We start from the raw sequence: 19,977 nt of genomic DNA, 5'->3' as shown, positions 1-19,977 counted from the left end.
ATAGCAGCATGATTTATAGTCCTTTGGGTATATACCCAGTAATGGGATGGCTGGGTCGAATGGAATTTCTAGCTCTAGATCCCTGAGGAATCGCCACACTGACTTCCACAAGGGTTGAACTAGTTTACAGTCCCACCAACAGTGTAAAAGTGTTCCTATTTCTCCACATCCTCTCCAGCACCTGTTGTTTCCTGACTTTTTAATGATTGCCATTCTAACTGGTGTGAGATGGTATCTCATTGTGGTTTTGATTTGCATTGATGAAATTATTTTCTATATTAAACTTTTATACATGTCTGTACATACATATATACAGATACAAGTGCATATGGCCTTTTATGACCCAACTTTGGTGCTCGAACAGGTGATCAAGGCAGCAGAAGAGAAGCAATATTTGAAACAATGTTCAGAGGTTATTAACTTGGAGCAAGTTGTACATGGAGCAACTTTTGGATTTATAAAGGTCACTAAGAAGCCAGTAGTGGAGTCAGATTAACAGAGAACATTAGTTTCTGGAGATGGCAGAGTCACCGAGAAAAGAGCAGTAAAGTTTGCATTGATCTCCAAAGACAGTCTTGTTAGCTGTGTTAGTAACGTCTGCAGAGTTTCTAGTCAGTTGAATTTATACAGACCGTTCCTACGACTTCTTCCTCAGGGTCCCCTTGAGCTGTCATGTAGGTCACCCTAAACTGCTGCACATCGCTGTCAGAAATGTCCCATTTTACCCGCAGGCTAGAAGTGGTTTCATCACCTACAACTAGGTTTCTGATTCCCGTCTGGAAAACTGGAATAAACACAACCAAGGATTAAAATACTTTTAACATATCATATTCCAAAATGAGCCACAGAGACTACCTGTGGGGTGACAGCAAGCATCATTTAATGTATCTCTGTAATATAGATGTATATGAGGCAAGAAGGGCTCAGCTATGGTGCTTAATGGGGAAGCATGATACCTACTAGCAGCAAATAACAGTGGAATTAAGAGATGCTTGCAAGATGAGACCATGGAGCCCTCAAAACTATCAGTTCTGTATGTGCGCTAGTAAAGAGAACTGGGAAGAAGCCCTGAGACTAGAAAAACAGCCCATGGAACCCAAAGGAAAGAGCGGTCATGAGAACCTCACACTAGTGCTCTGTGGACAAGTGGGCACAGTGGGCCAGACTTTGTCCACCTCTGTGTGTAATCCAGCATCCAACACACATCCCAATCACCTGCCCTCATCCCCATTTCTCTTTTAACACTTGTCATTCAAAGCGCAAATCTGCGCTTAGGCTGCCTTTATCCATTCAGCCCACACAGACACCATCTTTTCTCTGATACTTGTCCAAATTCCTTTACCCGTGTTCCCTGGCACATTCATGCTCATCTTTCAAGGTGCCTGCTCCCTTATTTGTTGCATTTTTTTCTTTTCTCTTCTACCCTAACTTTATTTCCCTTTGTCCATCTCTTCTCATTCTCCTTTCTCTTCATTCGTCTATTAATTCATTTAGAAAATATTCATGGAAATTTTTCTGTGTGTCAGACTGTTAAGGCTTTGATTTTTATATAGTTATTAACACAACAAAAATAGTAAAAGTGTCACAGAGGAGGAGGGGGTTGACATTTATCTGGCAACATTGCAGGGGGGCTACCAGGCAATGGGAATGGGAGGGAACTTCTCACATTTAGGGAAAGGAGTTTGGGACGGCAAGAGAAAAACGGGGGAAGCATAGGAAATACAGTTGAGTCCAGGAAGGGAAGCAGGACCCAACTAGGAAGGATCTTGGATGCTATGAAAAAGACTTTAGAGCACAAAGGAGGCTTGATAAGGATTAATTGAAGAATGAATGAATCAACAAATGGGTAATGGAGAGCCATTGAAGGGTCTTAGGGAAGTAAATAAATTATATTATCAAACTTGTGTTTTACCAAGTTGACTCTGACAGCTAGTTGGGAGGTGTATTACAGTGAAGGAGAAAGCTAAGCTGAGAGAAGAAACAACTAATGTAGGAAAAACAATAGACCAGCCAAGTGTCAGTTACCCACAGAAATGCAAGGAAAACATAAGAATAATTCTCAACAAGGTCAGGCGTGGTGGCTCATGCCTGCAATTCCAGAACTTTGGGAGGCTGAGGATGAAGGAACATTTGAGCTCAGGAGTTAAAGATCAGCCTGGGTAATATGGTAAGACCTCATCTCTACTAAAATTCAAAATAATTAGCCAGGCATGGTGGCACATGCCTGTAGTCCCAGCTACTTGGGGGGCTGAGGCTGGAGGATCGCATGAGCCCAGGAAGTCAAGGCTGTGGTGAGCCTTGATCGTGGTGCTGCACTCCAGCCTGGATGACAGAATGAAACCCTGCCCCTAAAAGAAAAAAAGAGAAAAGAAGAGGAATTCTCAATAGAGAGCAACAGAAGTCACTGAGATAAAGAGGAGGGCAAAGACCCCTTGAGGGGAAGCTACGTTAACATTCCAGGTAAGGTGCATGAGCATCCAAGACAAAGATGAAAGAGGTAGAGTGATGTATCAGTGAGATCAGTTGACTAGGAGATCCATGGGCATTTAGTGGCAAGGAAGGTGTTGAGAGGCTCTGAGAGGCGTGAAATTTGAACCAGTGTGCAAGAAAAAGAAGGGAGGGTCATCTCTTTTCCTAGTTAATAATAAATAAAACCAGGATAATATAACATCTGTTTAAAGAAAATTTTTAAAGTGGTTAAGAAGGCTACTATTTGACCTTACCTGAAGTCACAGGTGTGGTAGGCACTATGGTTGTAGCTGGTTCTGTCCAAAAACTGTCAACTAAAAGCAATATATTACTTAAAAATGCTGCAAAAATAACTCTCCATTTTTCTACAGCATGTTGTAGCTTTCAAAGAACATTTCACCTATATTATCTCACTTGCCTCCCACAACAAACATGACAATGGTTAGAAGACCAAAGAAATGAATTGTAAGTAAGGCAGACATACCTGTGCCACAGATAAGAAAACTGAAACCCAAGGAATGTTAAAGTTTCTCATCACAGATACCAGGCTTCATATAAACATTTGAACTACATCTACAGAATTGTGAAACCACCCAATTACTTTGAAATAGGGGCATAGTCATGGTAATTAAGGGAAATTAGACAGTGCTGTAGACCAAGTCGTGAAAAGGCTGCCAAACAGGACCACCACGGAGTGCAATGTGCTTGGAAAAGCAGTGCATCTTCTATTTCTTACAGCCACCGCGAGCATATAGCAGAATGAAGTACAGATGTGGTGCTCTTCCCAGATCCTCTTTTTAGGGTCAACACACCAATCCACTTGGTGCTGGAACACTGCCTGCCAACAGTTCACAGCTCTGGGAACTGTCTCGCCTGAGTTCATGGCCTCTGTCAGGGAATGGCTCACCTCCAGCGACTGGGGATGCAAGGGTATGAAGTCTCAGCCCCTTTGTCTCAATTTGGGACAACTCAGAAGGGTCATCCCAGCACTAGACCTCCATTATAATAAGATTAGCTGAGGATTCAGTTTCAACTTCTTCCCATGCCCCGTCCTGCTGTCCTCAGTTTTTTACATAAGCATCTCCCAACTGCACTCTTCAATAAACTTTCTGGCTGCAATTTTCTGTCTAGAATCTATTTCCAGGGAACCCAGGCTAAGGCAATTTAATATGTGGTCAATACCTCATATTTTAAAAATGAAGAGATGAATGAATCAGCAAGTAAATTTTGTACAAGATTCTTGGAACCAATATCAACTTGGAAAATTCCAGAAACTCTTTGACATGTTGGCCCTAGGTTTATTTGTTTGGCAATCTATTCATTTGTAAATTATTTTATCCATTCTTGCATACATCCATTCATCTATGCATCCATCCATTTGATGGATATTTACTCTACAGTTAACATGTGCCAAGTACTGTGCTAAGTCCTGGAAAATATAATGGTGAGCAACACAGATATGGTCCCTGCCTTCATGTTGATCATTATCTAGGAAGCTAAGATGCTTCACATACTGGTTTCATTGAAAGTGAAGATACATGAAGAATTCTGGGGGACAAAGAGAAATTGAAGCTTCCATAGCCAAGGATAAAGCAGATGGGGAAGGAAATTGATGGGGTAAAGAGGGATTGTGGGAGCAGCTGAAACGCACTGTGGCCAGACCAAGACTTACGTGTGGTCCCGACAGCAGTCACCACCTCACTCTCGCTTCCATCATCAAGTACGGCCAATAGTGAAACTTCATATTCCGTACCGGGCTCCAGGCCTTCAATAACATGTGAGTCCTGCTCTTCTTTCAGGACAACCTGAAATATATTTTGGTGCTTAATAACTATGCTTATTTGAAAAGAAAAGTAAAGAAAAAGTGTTATTCTGAGCATAAGCAAGAAACAACCAATCATAAAGAACTCCAAGGCTATCGAAGTCCATTTTAAGGTCAAGCCAGAGACTTTATTCCTTTCAATCCCCTCAGCAAATAAATTATTAATACTGCAAAAGTGACATTTTAAAGTTGTATTAAACGTCATTTATTAAAGTCAAAGAATCTGAAAATATATAAAGTATATAACTAAAGCTCTGGCAACAATACATCACAATATTAGGAAAATCATATGATTTGATATTTCTAAAACTCCAAGCCATGTAAAATACTAATTACTTCTGGGATTCCTAATATATTTTAAAGTGAAGACCAACTCCAGCAGCAGTAGGTATTTACTAATGCTCCAGATTAATTTTCAGTCTGTTTCAGACAACTCACCTCCTCGGTCTTCCCCCCATAGACTGGAATCCACATCAATTTGTGTAGCCCTTCATCAGCTGAGAGGGGATGCCAGGTCACCCTAAAACTGTCTGTCGTCACCTCATCAATTTCTAAGTATTGCTGGGCTGGAACTTCCTCTGTAAACCAAGGAAGGAGGTTTTGTTAGGGAAATGAGAAGGCAAGAAAGCCAAAACCCAAGTATCTCCCAGGGGTGTAGAAGACTCTTTGAGGAATCTTTTGCTTTAGGAAAGCGCAGGAAAGAAGGAAAACTGGGGCCCATCAGTCCAGGGTGGTCTTCCATTTCTGTTTCCAGCATTCACCAATATCATAAATTAGGGAAACCATGGAAATAACAGATCTTGAAACTTTTCCAGTAATTTCCAAAACTCTTAGCTTTTCTATTTGGCTGTTTTCATTAACTATAAAAAACAAGAGTGCCATATTCATTTTTTTAAATATTATTTTCCAAGTATCTTGAGGAAATTAACAAAACAGGGGCCTAAGAAAGCTTCCCTTTTAGTTCTATTTGCTTTAGTGGCTAAATCGCTCCCTGGTATTAATCCTGGAAAAGAACTGTCAATCTTTTAACTTGTACATATGGTGGTCATCAGAAATGAAATAGAATTTATCAGGCCTTCCACTGTTTCAGAGCTTACACACTTCCGGGATGTACAACAGAAAGTATAACACCCAACTGCACCCAAAATAAATTGTCAAAGAATTGATTTTTATTATTTGAAGTCAGAGTTTAAAAAAAAAAAAAACATAAAAACCCAACTTTTTGATAGGATACCATGAGAATCCCAACTAGAATTAGCCTTCTGGAGATTTGGTTAAATTACTGAATTTTTCCACAAACGTTATTTCTCAATCCAGCTTCTTTTTCATCTGTTTCCAAATTACCTTCTCATCTCCTCAGTAAAGACTACATTTGTTTCCAAGTGCAATCCATGATAAGTTCAGAAAGCAAATAATAGAATTGTTGCCACCAAGAGACAAAAAGTGGCTACAGGGTACATATAGAAAAGAAAAATAATGTATTCATGTCTTATATTTAATTTTAGTGTTTAAAATATTATTATTATATGAAGATCAAGGAAAATCATCGACTGATCTATTGAGCTAAATAGTATGAGACTGTCATTTTTGTAGGTCAAAAACTGTTGGATATCAGCAATTTTGGAAATTCAACTTAATACACACAGTCATTTGAATGGAAGAAGGATGTAGAAGTTTTACACTAAGGAATGAAAGTAAATGGTATAAGATTAGGAAGAGAAAAACATACATTTTTTAAAAAACAGACCTTTTGAATTTAGGTGGTCTTTTCTCTCTCTTCCTTGCTTTGATAAAAAATAATTAGCCAGTACACATATTAGTCATCTGATTGTTTATTTTTTAATAACATAAAAGAAATAAAAATTAAAATTTAACCTCTTCAAAATCACAAATAAAGAAGGTGCTCCAGGTTCTGGTTTCTATATATTAATAGCTACTCTCAAAACTTTTCAAACCATAATGAGGCTGCTTACCGGTGGTAAAAACTCCAGTCAGAGGCTCTGACTGTCCTTCATCATAGATGGAGAAAATAGCAATAGTATACTCTGTGAGAGGTGTCAAGCCCTTCAGAGGGAAGGTAGTAATAGGATCGACTTCAACCTGCCAAAGAAATAAGTCATAATAACAGCTCTATCTAATGCTCTCTAGGTGCAGGAATCAGTCTGTAGCTTGCTTAGCTGACAGCAAAGCTATAAACACTGCAAAACAAATTATTGAATTATAAAATCAGACAGTTTATGTATGAACATTTCTGATCTTATACCCTTAGATTACCCATCAGTTAATTCTCAGGACAACTTTGCAATCAATATTCTTTCCATTCATTCCAGACACAAAGTGCAGACAACTTAAGAGGCAGACATAAATACAGATAATGTTTCCAGTTAGATCTGCTAGTAGCAGCCAGTTTTTTGCTTCACCGCCTGGGCTCTCCTGGCCCCATAGCTAAGTAATACATGATAGCTCCTATAAGAGTTGTACAGGTGAGCAACGATGCTGGGAAAGAATCAGGGAACATTAATACAAACGAAAATAGTAAATATTTGAAACATTCCTCTATCTTCCACAGAAAGACATATTTGGTGACAATATTTTTCAACTTCTTTGGGGCATATAAAAGATGAAATCCCGAGGAATGGAGATCAAGGGTGTAAGAAAAATTAAGGATGAGAAAAGAGAACCTGACAGGAAAAAACATACATTGAAAAAAGAAACCATAAAGTAAGAGAAGATGGGTGGGTCGGGCTTCACGGGAGCAACACCAAATGATCCCCCGCAGTACTCTGAGCCCTAGGATTCATTTTCCTTTTCACAGTAGGTGGCTTAACCGGCATTGTGTTAGCAAACTCCTCATTAGATATTGTGCTACACGATTACACGCCTGTAATCCCAGCACTTTGGGAGGCCGAGGCAGGTGGATCACTTTAGGCTGGGAGTTCAAGACCAGCCCGGCCAACATGGCGAAACCCCATCTCTACTAAAAATACAAAAATTAGCTGGGTGTGGTGGTGCACACCTGCAATCCCAGCTACTCGGGAGGCCGAGGCAAGAGAATCGCTTGAACCAGGGTGACAGAGGTTGCAGTGAGCTGAGATCATGCCACTGCACTCCAGCCTGGGTGACAGAGTGAGACTCCATCTCAATAAAAAAAAAAAAAAAAAAAAAGGAGATGAGGGCAGGGTCTAGAAGGCACCCTCAAGGCAAGAGAAAGAACAGATGCAGCTTTGTCACTGAGGGGTTGGGCATGGGGCTGCAGTGCTGCATAGTACAGGGTGCATATTGTAGACCACATATATGGGGCCCACACCTAGGTATTTCACATATATTCTCTGTTAATCCTCACAAGGACTTATAATAATGCATAATGAGGTGCCCCAACTGTGGTGATACTCTGGAAAATTTAAGAAATGACCATATTTACCTGAGAGCAACCTCTGCCAAAAATAAGCTCTGCTTAAAATGTTCTCATGAGACATTTGAGCAGAGCAATAAGATCCCTTTTTTTGCTGTTGTTTTTTGGAGACAGGTTCTTGCTCTTGTCACGCAGGTTGGAGTGCAGTGCCGCGATCTTGGCTTACTGCAACCTCCGCCTCCAGGTTTCAAGCTATTCTCTTGCCTCAGCCTCCCGTGTAGCTGGGATTACAGGCATGCGCCACGAGGTCCGGCTAATTTTTGTATTTTTAGTAGAGACAGGGTTTCACCATGTTGGCCAGGCTGGTCTCAAACTCCTGGCCTTTAGTGATCCACCCACCTCGGCCTCCCAAAGTGCTGGGATTACAAGTGTGAGCCACTGCACCCAGCGAAGATCTCTTATTTATGATACTATCAGTGACTAATCCTGATGCTACCTGAGGTTCAGGGGAAGGTCACTAAGCTCAACACTGTATGTGTTTGCTCATGGCAAAGTAACCTTTAGCAAAATATAAAATGTCACCTCTCTACTTAAACCTTCACTGGCTATCTATTGCACTCTGAATCAAAACCAAGCACCCTGAGATACCTCTTAGCCTTCATAATCTGGGGCGGCACCTTTCCTTTCTGCCATATTCCAGTGGCCTGTTGGCTTCCAGCCACACTGGCCTCCTTTCAGGTCCTTGCCTTTCTCACCTCAGGGCCTTAGCACATGCAGTTCACTCTGTCTGTGACCCTATTCCCCAGCTCTTCCTCTATCATTATTAGGCCTTCTTCCTCTATCATGACTATGCTTAACTATCACCTCCTCAGAGGAGGTTTCTCTTTCCGCCTATGTTTCCACCTATAAGTAGGGTTATTCTCTGACACTGGCCTTGTTGTTTCCTCCTTGGCACCAATGGCAACCTGAACTTACTTTATTTACCTACATGTTTATTGTCTATCTCCTGCATAGAGTTTAAGCTCCTTGAGGGCAAGAATTTGTTTAGTTTCTTCACCGCTGTATGTTGAATTATATTTTTTTGAGTGAATAGAATAAGTAAATTAAAATGAAGATGAAGGCACCAAAAAAACTGTTTCTTAAAAGAGGTGAGAAAGGTCTTCTCTAATCTAAGGGCCAGTGCAGAAGCCAAATACACCTCTAAAGAATCTACACGTCTGTAGGTCAAAAAAGAGTGCCAACCCTGGAAAAAAAAGAGCTGTCATTGTACTGTACCATTGTGCTGTACTGAGCCACTCTTCTGGAGAGGGCCAGATAATCCCAGCCTTTTTAGACACTCGAGTTGAGGGGTCACACATGGATATGAAGTCATCCTAGAAGTTCTGGTCCAGTCAGACTCCCAGATGAATGCATGAATCACCCCAGCTGACACCACATGGCAGAGCCCAGCTGTCCCTGCTGAGTTCTGCCCAAGCTGCATGCTCCTAGGCTGTATTTTAAGCTGTAGTGTTGGTTACACAGCAATGGTTAGTTGAAAATATGGATTATCTTCTTCTAAATCAGGGATTGATAACATTACAGGTCATTTTTAGCACTTACTGTTTGCTGCAGCCTGCAAACTGTCTGCACGCTTTATATGCATTCACTTATTTAATCCTTATCACAATCCTGTATGGGAGCTAATTATTACTCCCAATTTGAAAATGGAAAAATGTGATTCCAAAAATTAAGGAACTTGCCCAAGGGGAAAACAGCTAGTACATAGGACTTAAACACAGGTGTTTCAGGCTCTAAATCCTATGCTCTTAAACACTATTTAAAGTATGGCTTCATTATTTAAGCTCTCAGAAAATACAAACCCATGTTAAAAAAATGTGACTTCAAGACATATTTTCCTAACCTCTAGTTACATATTGCTTTCTGTTGTTTTGAATTGTCATGGCTGAGATTTACTGAGCACTTACAAAGAGTCAGGGACTTGATACATATTGTCTTATTTAGAGTCTCTCCCACCCACCTTCACCCATCAAACACTAGGTGCTTTTACAACTATTTTCCGAAGGAAAACCTGAGGCCCAAACAGCTTAACTAACTTGCCCTGAGCCATAAAATTATTAACTGGAATGTTAATAATTTTAGCTAGGCCTTGACCTTGTTTCTAAGTTTCAAATCTGTGACAAATAGGAATTTTGCAAATATATCAAATATACACAAAAGCAGTTAAAATCTAGGTCTCAGATCCTTAGGTATACCAAAGGGGAAAAAGGACTAAAAGGAGAAACGTGTGTGTGTGTGTGTGTGTGTGTGTGTATGCGTGTGTGTGTGTATCTGTTAAAAAGGATCTTGTTTATTAAATATTTGATGCTGAATAGACTATATTTTATATAATTTCAGCATTGATTATTTTACTTCATCAAATGAAGATCTTTAGGTATCATTTATTTATATTAGTTAAAATATCATGTTTTAAACAATTAGTCCCAGAACTGATTTTGCTGGTAGCATTTTAAGATGTAGAAGAAAAATTTGAGGAAATAATAACAAATAACCATGATCTCATTGTTATGCAACTATTTCTGAGAATTATCCTCAATCAGTCTAGCTAAAAGTTTAATTTCAGCCTAATTTTGGAAGGGATGTAGAAACAGGCCCTGATGAGGAACAAGGGATTTGGGCTCCACTCCAGGCTCTACTGCTGAGTCACTGCTATTAGGAACTGGCCTCTCAAAATCCAAAAACTGTGACCTTTGCATTTATAAAACTCAAATGGCAGCACTTAATTCTCCATCATGTTTGTGTACTTCCAAAATCCTTTCACAGTAAATGCTACCTGAGATGACTTCTGTCCGTAGTTTGACAAGTCATGCTGTCAGCATTTGGTTCTGTAAGGATTACATGAGATATTCTCTTTAGAGCACTCAGAACAGTGCCTGGCTTATGGGAAGCACTCAACAAATGTTAGCCACCATTATAATCATCACCATCATTATCATCATTGTCATCATCATCATCATCACCATAATCATCACCATCATTATCATTATCACCATCATCATCGCCATCATCACCACCATCATCATCACAATCATCACCATCATTATCATCATCAATTAGCAGCAGCAGCAGCAGCAGCAGCATAGACACTTGTTGAAATACTTGTTTTGTTTTTCTTCCTGGTCTCCAAAAAGTTGGGGAGAGGGGTAATGCAGAAAAGATGCAGAGGGAGGAAGAGGAAGTGAGAGAAGGAAGATGAGAGGAAGTGAAGCAGAAAATATTGAGTGTAAAGCAAAAGCATTAATAATCAATTGCATGGGCTGGGCGCGGTGGCTCACACCTGTAATCCCAGCACTTTAGGAGGCCAAGGCAGGCAGATCACGAGGTCAAGAGATCGAGACCATCCTGGCCAACATGGTGAAACACTGTCTCTACTAAAAATACAAAAATTAGCTGGGCGTGGTGGTGCGTGCCTGTAGTCCCAGCTACTCGGGTGGCTAAGGCAGGAGAATCGCTTGAACCCAGGAGGCAGAGGTTGCAGTGAGCCGAGATCATACCATTGCACTCCAGCCTGGCAACAAAATGAGACTTCGTCTCAAAAAAAAAAATCAATTGCATGTTAGGTACTAAGCAGATTTTAATTGGGACATTTTACAGTTCATTCCAGAATGTTTTTTGAGGATTTTTTAAAAACCCAATTGTTTCATTGTCTATAAATAGAAGCTTAAATTCATAGAAATTAAAGCAAAATCTAATAGAAATATTCATCCTTAAAATTATATATTCTAAAATTAGGTACAGTAATACTTCACTTCAATAAAAGATACTTATCCAGCAACCTCAAGTATCTATAGCATGGCTATGAATTAAGAAATAAGAAAAACACATACACACACATACACACCCTAGTCAAAACCGGTGTTACAAAATCCATGCATGGCTTATGCATTTTACTCAAATAAAATTTTCTCAGATCTTCATTCATAGCCCATTTTCTCATATTTTAAGTTTGGTTTTACCAAATATAGCTTTCTAATTTCCCAGAAATAGCAAATACTAGCAGCTTCCCCAAGATTGAAAAACACTACCAAAAAAAAACCCCCAAACATACGTTCTCAACAAATATGTTAGTCTGGGGCTATTCTTTGCAAAGACAAATAACAGAAAATAGTAGAAGAAGCTATAGCAGCTGCTACGGTCTGGAAGGTTGTGTCCCCCTGCAGATGCATATGTTGCTACCTGATCCCCAATGCAGTAGTATGAAGAGATGGGGTCTTTGAGAAATGATTAGGTCATGAAGGATGAATGCCCCTATTAGAGAGGCCCATGGGAGCTTGTCTGCTCCTTCCACCAGGTAAGGACATAGGTAGAAAGCTCCAACTATGAGGAATACACCTGCAAATTCAGGTGCAGGTGCCTTGATCTTAGACTTCTCAGCTTCCAGAACTGTGAACAATAATAAATTTCTGTCATTGATAAGGTTCCCAAGCTGGGCACAGTGCCTCACTCCTGTAATTCCAGCACTTTGGGAGGCCAAGGCAGATGAATCTCTTGAGCTCAGGAGTTTGAGACCAGCCTGGGCCACATGGCAAAACCTCGGCTGTACAAAAATTAGCTAGGCATGGTGGCATGTGCCTGCAGTCCCAGCTACTCGGGAGGCTGAGGTGGGAGGATCACCTGAGCCTACAAGGTCGAGGATGCAGTGAGCCATGATCACACTAGTGCACTTCAACCTAGGCAACAGAGACCCTGTCTCTCAAAATAAACAAAAGTTCCCCAGGCAAGGTATTTTGTTACAGTAAACCAAATGGACTGAAACAATGGTTATAGTTATTATTATATAATTATATTTATAAATATAACCGATATATAAGAAAGTTTGTTTTTTGTTTTATTAAAAATTATTACCAAAGGAGGATGCTCTACAATGAACAAATATTTATTGGGGAATATAGTCGTGTTACTTTGGTTGTTCAATGAGTCAACTCTTTTAAATTGGTAGGTTTTATATAAAAATAGAAATCACTGGTATCTCTCCAAGAATCTTAAGATCTGGCAGCCCCTGCCTGGATTTCTATCCAGCAGCAATCAGTAGAAGCTAAGACTGGCTGCGTCCTGGCTGCACACACTTCCCATCTCACCAGTCCCTAGTATCCTCATCATTGAAACTCACTGTCCATTGTCACTTATCATTAGTCTTGCTTGTTGTCTTTCTTTCAGTAGAGAATTTCTTCTGCATTCATGTCCTCAAAATGGGAAGACAAAATATAGCCTAAGTTAGGCTGGGAGCAGTGGTTTACACCTGTATTCCCAGCACTTTGGGAGGCCTAGACAGGCGGATCGCCTGAGGTCAGGAGTTCGAGACTAGCCTTGGCAACATGGTGAAACCCTGTCTCTACTAAAAATACAAAAATTAGCTGGGCACAGTGGCACACGCCTGTAGTCCCAGCTACTCGGGAGGCTGAGCCAAGAGAATCACTTGAATTCGGGAGATAAAGTTTGCAGTGAGCTGGGATTGTGCCACTGCACTCCAGCCTGGGTGACAAAGTGAGACTCCATCTCAAAATATGTATATATGTATAAAATATATATATTACATATATAAATAGATATATAATATAGATTTATAAATCTATATTATATATTCACATATATGTATTTATATATTTATAATATATATAATTTATAATATATAATATACATTTGTAAATGTATATATATATACAGCCTAAGTTAGCCTCATGTGTCAAGCAAAACACGAGAGTATTTCTTTGCAGGTGTGTCTGCTTCTACAGATTTAATGGCATACTTCACTCATTTACATTATCTGCCTCATCCTCCTACACAGCTGAATTAACAACCCTTGGGAAAGTAGTTTATGTATTACTGGTGACAAAGAGACACCTATAGCTCAGTGTTTTTTTATTTCAATCTTTTTACTGCTCCAGGCTGCTATCTTCAAAAACAAAGCAACTCATCCAAATGACCAGACTCTTCAGGATTATTTACTCTCAAGATTTACAAAGGTTTAATGAAGGATATTGAACAGTATTTCTATATGTTAGTAAATGTGTACTTACTGACCATCCATTACACAATGCCCCTTATGAGGATGCATTTTGTAAAATATTGCTTGGATTTAATTTTAGAAAAATGTTTTTCTCTGCATATAAAAACACTTGCTTTATTTGGTCAGAAAATAGAAATGATGCAATCTAACATATTTCCCTCTTTGTCTTAGCTTACTGGACCAAGATAAGGGAAAATAAAATAAAAATAACCTCGCTGTTTTGCTAAAACACATTTCCAAGGAAACACTTTTTTGAAAGTATTAGTCACTGCATGCAAGATACTATATCTTCATGGGTTTTAACAAGTTCCATTATTTGAAAGTACTTCTTACATAAAACTTGAATTATTTGTTAAATTTAGGTTCATCTAACTAGAGCCTTTCAGATGCCAGTTTACTCAAAAGCAGAAGGATAAACTAGACAACAGTGACATTATTTTTAATACAATGCTTCCACGAACATACACCCTCCCCACCCCCATCCCCTGTGGCAGGCTGCATTTTCCAGAGACAGCCACATCAATGAATATCTTCTTCTCTATATGCTCCTCCTAACCTGTGACTGACCTGTCTCCCACCATAGGTGGGATCTATGTTTCTCCCCACCTATAAATCTGGGTGAAGCTGGTGACATCTCATACTAACGGAGTGTGATAGAGGTGATATCAAGTGACTTCAGAGGCTGGGTCATTAATGGTGGTACAGCTTCTACTTAGCTCTCTCTCTCTTTGGACACGGGTCATGGGACTCCTGAGCCAACTCCCCTGAAGCTGCATGCTGAAGGCATCATGTGAAGGGTCTAATTAGAGATATGGAGACCTGCTCCAGCTCCCAGCTGTTCCAGGCTCCCCAGACCAGGCACCAGATACATGAGTAAAAACGCCATGAGATGGCTCCAGCTCCAGCCACTATTTGGCCCTAACTTCACTGGGGAGCACCCCTCCTCCAGTGATAACTGCAATCCACAACCCAATTCCTGACCTACATACAGGAACTATGAGAGACAATAAATAATTACTGTTATTTTAAGCCACTAGGCTTTGAGATGATTGGTTATGTAGCCATAAATAACTAGCACCCCACCACCTAAAAAATATACATTATGTCCCAGAACTTACCTCATTGATTTCAGTCCCATCTGCATTGTTATATACAATTCGATAACCATTGATCTGTCTTGAAGTTGGGTCCCAGGTTAATCGAGCACTGTTAGAGCCAACATTGGAGATTCTCAGGTTTCTTGGTGGACTTAAAGCCACTTGGCAGTAAATGGAATAGAAAATAATTAAAATGTCAAATTACATACATGTAAAAAGAAACTGCGTCTTTGACTTCTAAACTATTTACATATGAAAAGTGTCACCCAGATAATAACTTATAACACTGAAATAACCAGTGTATTGTCTCATAAAAATCAATAATGTTCTCTAATTAGCAAATAAAAAAGTTTTCTTTGTAGAGAATAAAATAGCAGTAATAAGTTACACATGGTTAGAAATAAATAGGATTTAGGTAAATTTTCTGTGCCTATCACTCTAGCTTGATGTAAGTAAGAAACCTAATGGATTAAAAACAAAGTAACTTGAAATAAAATTTTAGCTAGTCCACTCAATTACCATGTGACTCTGGCAAAGCCACTGTACCTCTCAGCTCCACAATCTTCCACATGTAAAATGAGGAGATGCCCATCTGCCATTTCCACATTGGTATCTACTAGGCAACTCCAACTTAACCAGTCCAAACACAATCACTGACTCTTGATGCCTTCCCCTATTTTCTTTTCCCTCCATCTTCCCCTCTGAGCAAATGGAAACTCTATCCTTCCCACTGATCAAGGCAAAAACCTTGGAGCCTCCTGGATTGCTCTTTCTCTCACAACCCATTCTAATCCATCATCCAGATCTGACACCTTCTCTTCACCTCCACTGCCTCCATCTTGGTAGAAGCCAATATTCCCTCTTGGCTTGGATTTTTGCCATGGTCTCCCAGCCAATCTCTCAACTTCCATCTTCCCCCTACTATTAATATAATTATTTCTCAGCAAGCAGCCAGAGTGCTTCTTTTAAAATGTCAGCCAGGTAATTTCACTTCTCTGCACAAAACCTTCCAAATGGCTCCCAACTCCCTCAGTGTAAACCCACAGTTCTTTGCATGATCTTTTCTTTTCTTTCTTTTCTTTTGTTTTTCTCCTTCCTTCTTTCCTTCCTTTCCTTTTCTTTCTCCTTCCTTCTTTCTTTCTTCTTTCCTTCCTTCCTTTCTTTTGACAGAGTCTCACTCTGTCATCCAGGGTAGAGTGCAGTGGAAGGATCTCAGCTTACTGCAAACTCCACCTCCCAAATTTAAGTGATTCTCATGCCTCAGCCTGCTGAGTAGCTGGGATTACAGGTGTGTGTCACCACACCTTGCTAGTTTTTATATTTTTGGTAGAGATGGGGGTTTCACCATGTTGGCCAGGCTGGTCTTGAACTCCCGACCTCAGGTTATCTGCCTTCCTTGGCCTCCCAAAGTGCTGGCACAACAGGCGTGAGCCACCACAGCCAGCCTAGAATGGTCTTTATGGCCCTATATGACTGGCCTGCTGCTATTTCACTGTTTCCATCTGCTACTACTCCATGCCTTTTCCGTGCCACTAGCTGTGACTGGAACCTGCCACGCATGCTCATTCATAGGCCACTGCACTTGCCTTCTCTTTGCCTTCAAGGCTCTTCCCCTAGATATCCACATAGCTGGTTTCTTTGCCTCTTTCAGGTTTCTGACCATATGCCACCTTCTTGGTGAAGCTTTCTATGATCATCTTATGTAAAACAGCTCTTCCACCCCATACTACCTGTCTCCTTCTTCTGTTCTATTTTTTTTTTTTCACTGTATATTTCTGGTTTATTGTCTCTCTCCCCCAGAATATTGTAATCTCAGGGGGTTAGATAATTTGGTTTCATTTTGTTCCCAGATCTATCCCCAATATAGCAAGTACTCAATAAACATTCATTTGAATCAATGGGTAATTATTTGACCTGAATAAATCACAGTGGCTTTGTGAGACAAATAAAAATAAACATCTTACTATTGCTTTAAAATTATTTAAAGAGGTATTGGTATTTCTGCAGATTCCTAACTGTCAATTCCATAGCTTTTTGAACCTCTTCAAGGACCCCCATCTAATTCAACAAATTAAAAATTGTCCATAATTTTTGACAGTTTCATGAGCTCTTTACAGGCTTATTGTAAAAATAATTGTTAACATTTACTGAGTGTTTTCCATGAGTCTGACACATAACATATGTTAACTTATTAAATTCTTACATTAAAATGCAAGGATAGAGTTGCAATTATCCCCATCATATTGATCACAAAATTGAAGTAACTTGGCCCATGTCCCAGTTACTAGGAACAGAAGAGTAATTAGAATTTAACCTAGAAAATTGATTAACTGATTCCAGAGCCCATGATATTAACCAGGATGCTAATTTCTCCTCTCTCACTGTTTCTCTCTCTTACACTCTCTCATCCCACAAAGTCAGTGCTGATAGAGCCAGCAAAGCAAAAAACTTGAAGACAAATCATGACAATTACCAGCCATAGCCACGAAGCATGATGTTTCCTAACCTCAAAGCCCAGTTCTTTCATTAATTCAATACATACTGATTCTTTGACAATAAAGATCTTGTAGGAGTTAGTGAATCTCTTAATAATTAAGGTGCTAGAGAGAAAGTGTAGAAAAGAAAAAAAAGCAATATAATTAAGTAGTGTGCACATTTGGCTCTAAATTTTTCTGGAATTCCATTACATTTGGCAATATAATAGAATAATGTCTAATTTACTTAGCACATAAAAATGCCAGCCTCAGGAACAAGTATCTAGGATATCATTTTTTAGGACCTTTTTGCTAATCATGGGAAGGAGTTGTACATATTTTTAATAAGTATAAAGAAGTGAACACTCTGAGTGAAACAGAGATGGGCTGTTGGGGAAAGCTTTTCTTTCAAATGGTTAGAGTCCCAGAATTCACTTATGTCATAGATGCTTTCTAGCACGATTTATTTCTTTTCTTTTTCTTTCTTGGGCTCTCCCAGAGCTTTTGTTTGTTTCTTTGTTGTTTTAATTACATTGGTCTTTCTCTGAAGAGCAAGAATAACATAGTCTTGACTAACAAAGAATGGATGTGTGCAAACTTCTTTATCATTAAACTTCTATTTTGTTTTCCCAAATGGAATCTTAATGAGAAAGGCATTGTAGAAATTGTGCTATTCATCTCCTCCCGAGTCTAGGAGAAGAGTGGTGGGCAAGAACCCAAGTCTCCCTGCACTTTCTTATGTTTCAAAAGATCATGAATAGAGCCATATTTTAATAGTATGTGCTAAGTATTATTAGTGTGCCATAGTAATATTTTGTTTATATCATATTTTTAAAAATAAATGCATACATTTCCCAAAAAGTTCTAGGAATTCCCTACATTTATCCAAAATTAGCCTTACCAATAAAATGTTTACTCAATTGAAAATGAATTACAATGGTAATAGGCTCAGATAAAGACAGCAAAGATTTTTAGGAAAAAATGTTTGTTAATTTTGATATGAGTGGAAAATAAACAGATATTCAGTAACTATGTACTGAGTGTTTTCACATATACTACTGTAAATACAGTAGTATACCAACCACATGCTGTAAGATTATTGTTCTTCCTTTTATACAATCAAAAAAGTTATATCAATCGCCCATTGTCACCTGGCTAAAATATGAGTTGAGCTGAGATTCCCATCTCAGCTGCTGTCTTGCAAAGCCTACACTCTTCCCTCTATATTCTGACCTGCATTTGAATTGAGACAAAGAAAGACACAGGTGGAATTATCTGGAGGATGCTGAAGTTTGGTTCTGGCAACCATATCACTCATAATAATACAATATATAAGAAATACATTTCCTTGCCCTAAATAGAATACGAGATTTTTAAAATTACAATTAGCTTTTAAGAGGTTTCAACCTAAACTAGTAGTTCCAATTCAGAACCCCACATTCACGTGGGCTTTTACTACAGCATCCCAACTGAATGGCTGTGCTGCTCACATGTTGTTTCTTGTCCCGTAACAGGGTCACTGGCCTCTTCTCCAAACATGGCATAAACTGTGACTGTGTATTCTGTATTGGGCAACAACCCACTCAATTCAATATCCGTGTGGGTCTCTCCAATTTTCATCTGAAAAGAACACATGTTGTTAGATCATTTGCCAATACATATTACTCATGGTGATCAGAGTGGAACAGAACAAAGGTGAGACTTCATGGGATAAGCCTTTACGTCCCATTACAACCCCTTCATCAAACAGGCTTCAGTCATAATTTTTAAATTGTCTTGTGTCATTTTATATTAGGAACAGTTATTATGGAACCATATAAGTCGAAAAGTACCACGTGAACTGTGTTAGGATAACTCTTTACATCTGGACAAATGGCAACTCCAGCCAGAATAACAATGTTGAGTATATGCTCCCCAGGAGAGGGTGGGTGGGATTGAATCAGAAATGTTCTCTAGAGACTGTGAGCTCCAGGCCAGTGTGCTGGAGGCAAGGCCAAGTGGGCATCTTTCACTATTTGGCTAATTCTAACCAGTGCTCTGGCCAGATGCCCAGTTTTTTCTTCAAACTCAATGAAGCTGGGCCAGTTTTGTGGCCCCATTCAACATGAGAATCCACGCAGTTGAATTGCAAGTTACTTCCAGTATTCAGAAGAGATCAACTCACCTTGATACGCAACTTGGCAATTTGCTTTTTTGATTCTTGAACACCTTTTCTGACCCTTGGATTCAAACTACCCAACATTCTCAGTTGTGTGACAATAGAGTGATGGGATAGTTTTATGTTTTGGAAGGAAAAAAAAATCTCCAGTCTACAGGCACATGACTGCCAGGATTAATCATCAAATTGAAATTTTGAATTTTGAACTATCTCAATATATACAACATAAACTTACAGAAAATAATATAATACACACTGATGTACCCGTTACTCAAACTGGATAAATATCAAGTTTTTGTCATATCAACTTCAGATTTTATTTTTTAAAAAACTAATATATTCAGATAAAACAAAAGGTCTTTCTCATTCTTTCTGTCCACCACCTCCACCCTGAGGTTGATGTATATCTTACTGCTGCATTGTTGTACTTCCATATGTGTGTAGATATATCTATAAACAATATATGATCCTGTATGTTTCACAACGCATATAATGGGATCATATCAACACAATCTTTTTGCAGCTTGTTATTTTTTCTGTG

General features: G+C 39.3%; 1 protein-coding gene across 2 annotated transcripts in view; it reads right to left on the bottom strand.

The window, feature by feature from the left end:
* COL14A1 (collagen type XIV alpha 1 chain) overlaps positions 1–19,977 on the bottom strand; it is a 240,948-nt gene that overhangs the window by 137,816 nt on the left and 83,155 nt on the right. For both annotated transcript variants that reach the window (XM_024251441.3, XM_024251440.3), the window contains exons 13-19: positions 18,769–18,898; positions 14,826–14,965; positions 6,265–6,391; positions 4,730–4,869; positions 4,142–4,274; positions 2,724–2,783; positions 633–784 (exon numbers count right to left, since the gene is read on the bottom strand). In XM_024251441.3, the coding sequence (XP_024107209.3) occupies positions 633–784; positions 2,724–2,783; positions 4,142–4,274; positions 4,730–4,869; positions 6,265–6,391; positions 14,826–14,965; positions 18,769–18,898 (882 nt within the window). The remainder of the gene's footprint in view (positions 1–632; positions 785–2,723; positions 2,784–4,141; positions 4,275–4,729; positions 4,870–6,264; positions 6,392–14,825; positions 14,966–18,768; positions 18,899–19,977) is intronic.

Source organism: Pongo abelii, chromosome 7 (genome assembly GCF_028885655.2).
Source record: "Pongo abelii isolate AG06213 chromosome 7, NHGRI_mPonAbe1-v2.0_pri, whole genome shotgun sequence".
Classification (NCBI taxonomy): domain Eukaryota; kingdom Metazoa; phylum Chordata; class Mammalia; order Primates; family Hominidae; genus Pongo; species Pongo abelii.
Note: the sequence above shows the minus strand (reverse complement) of the source record. Positions and strands in the feature narration are given on the sequence as shown.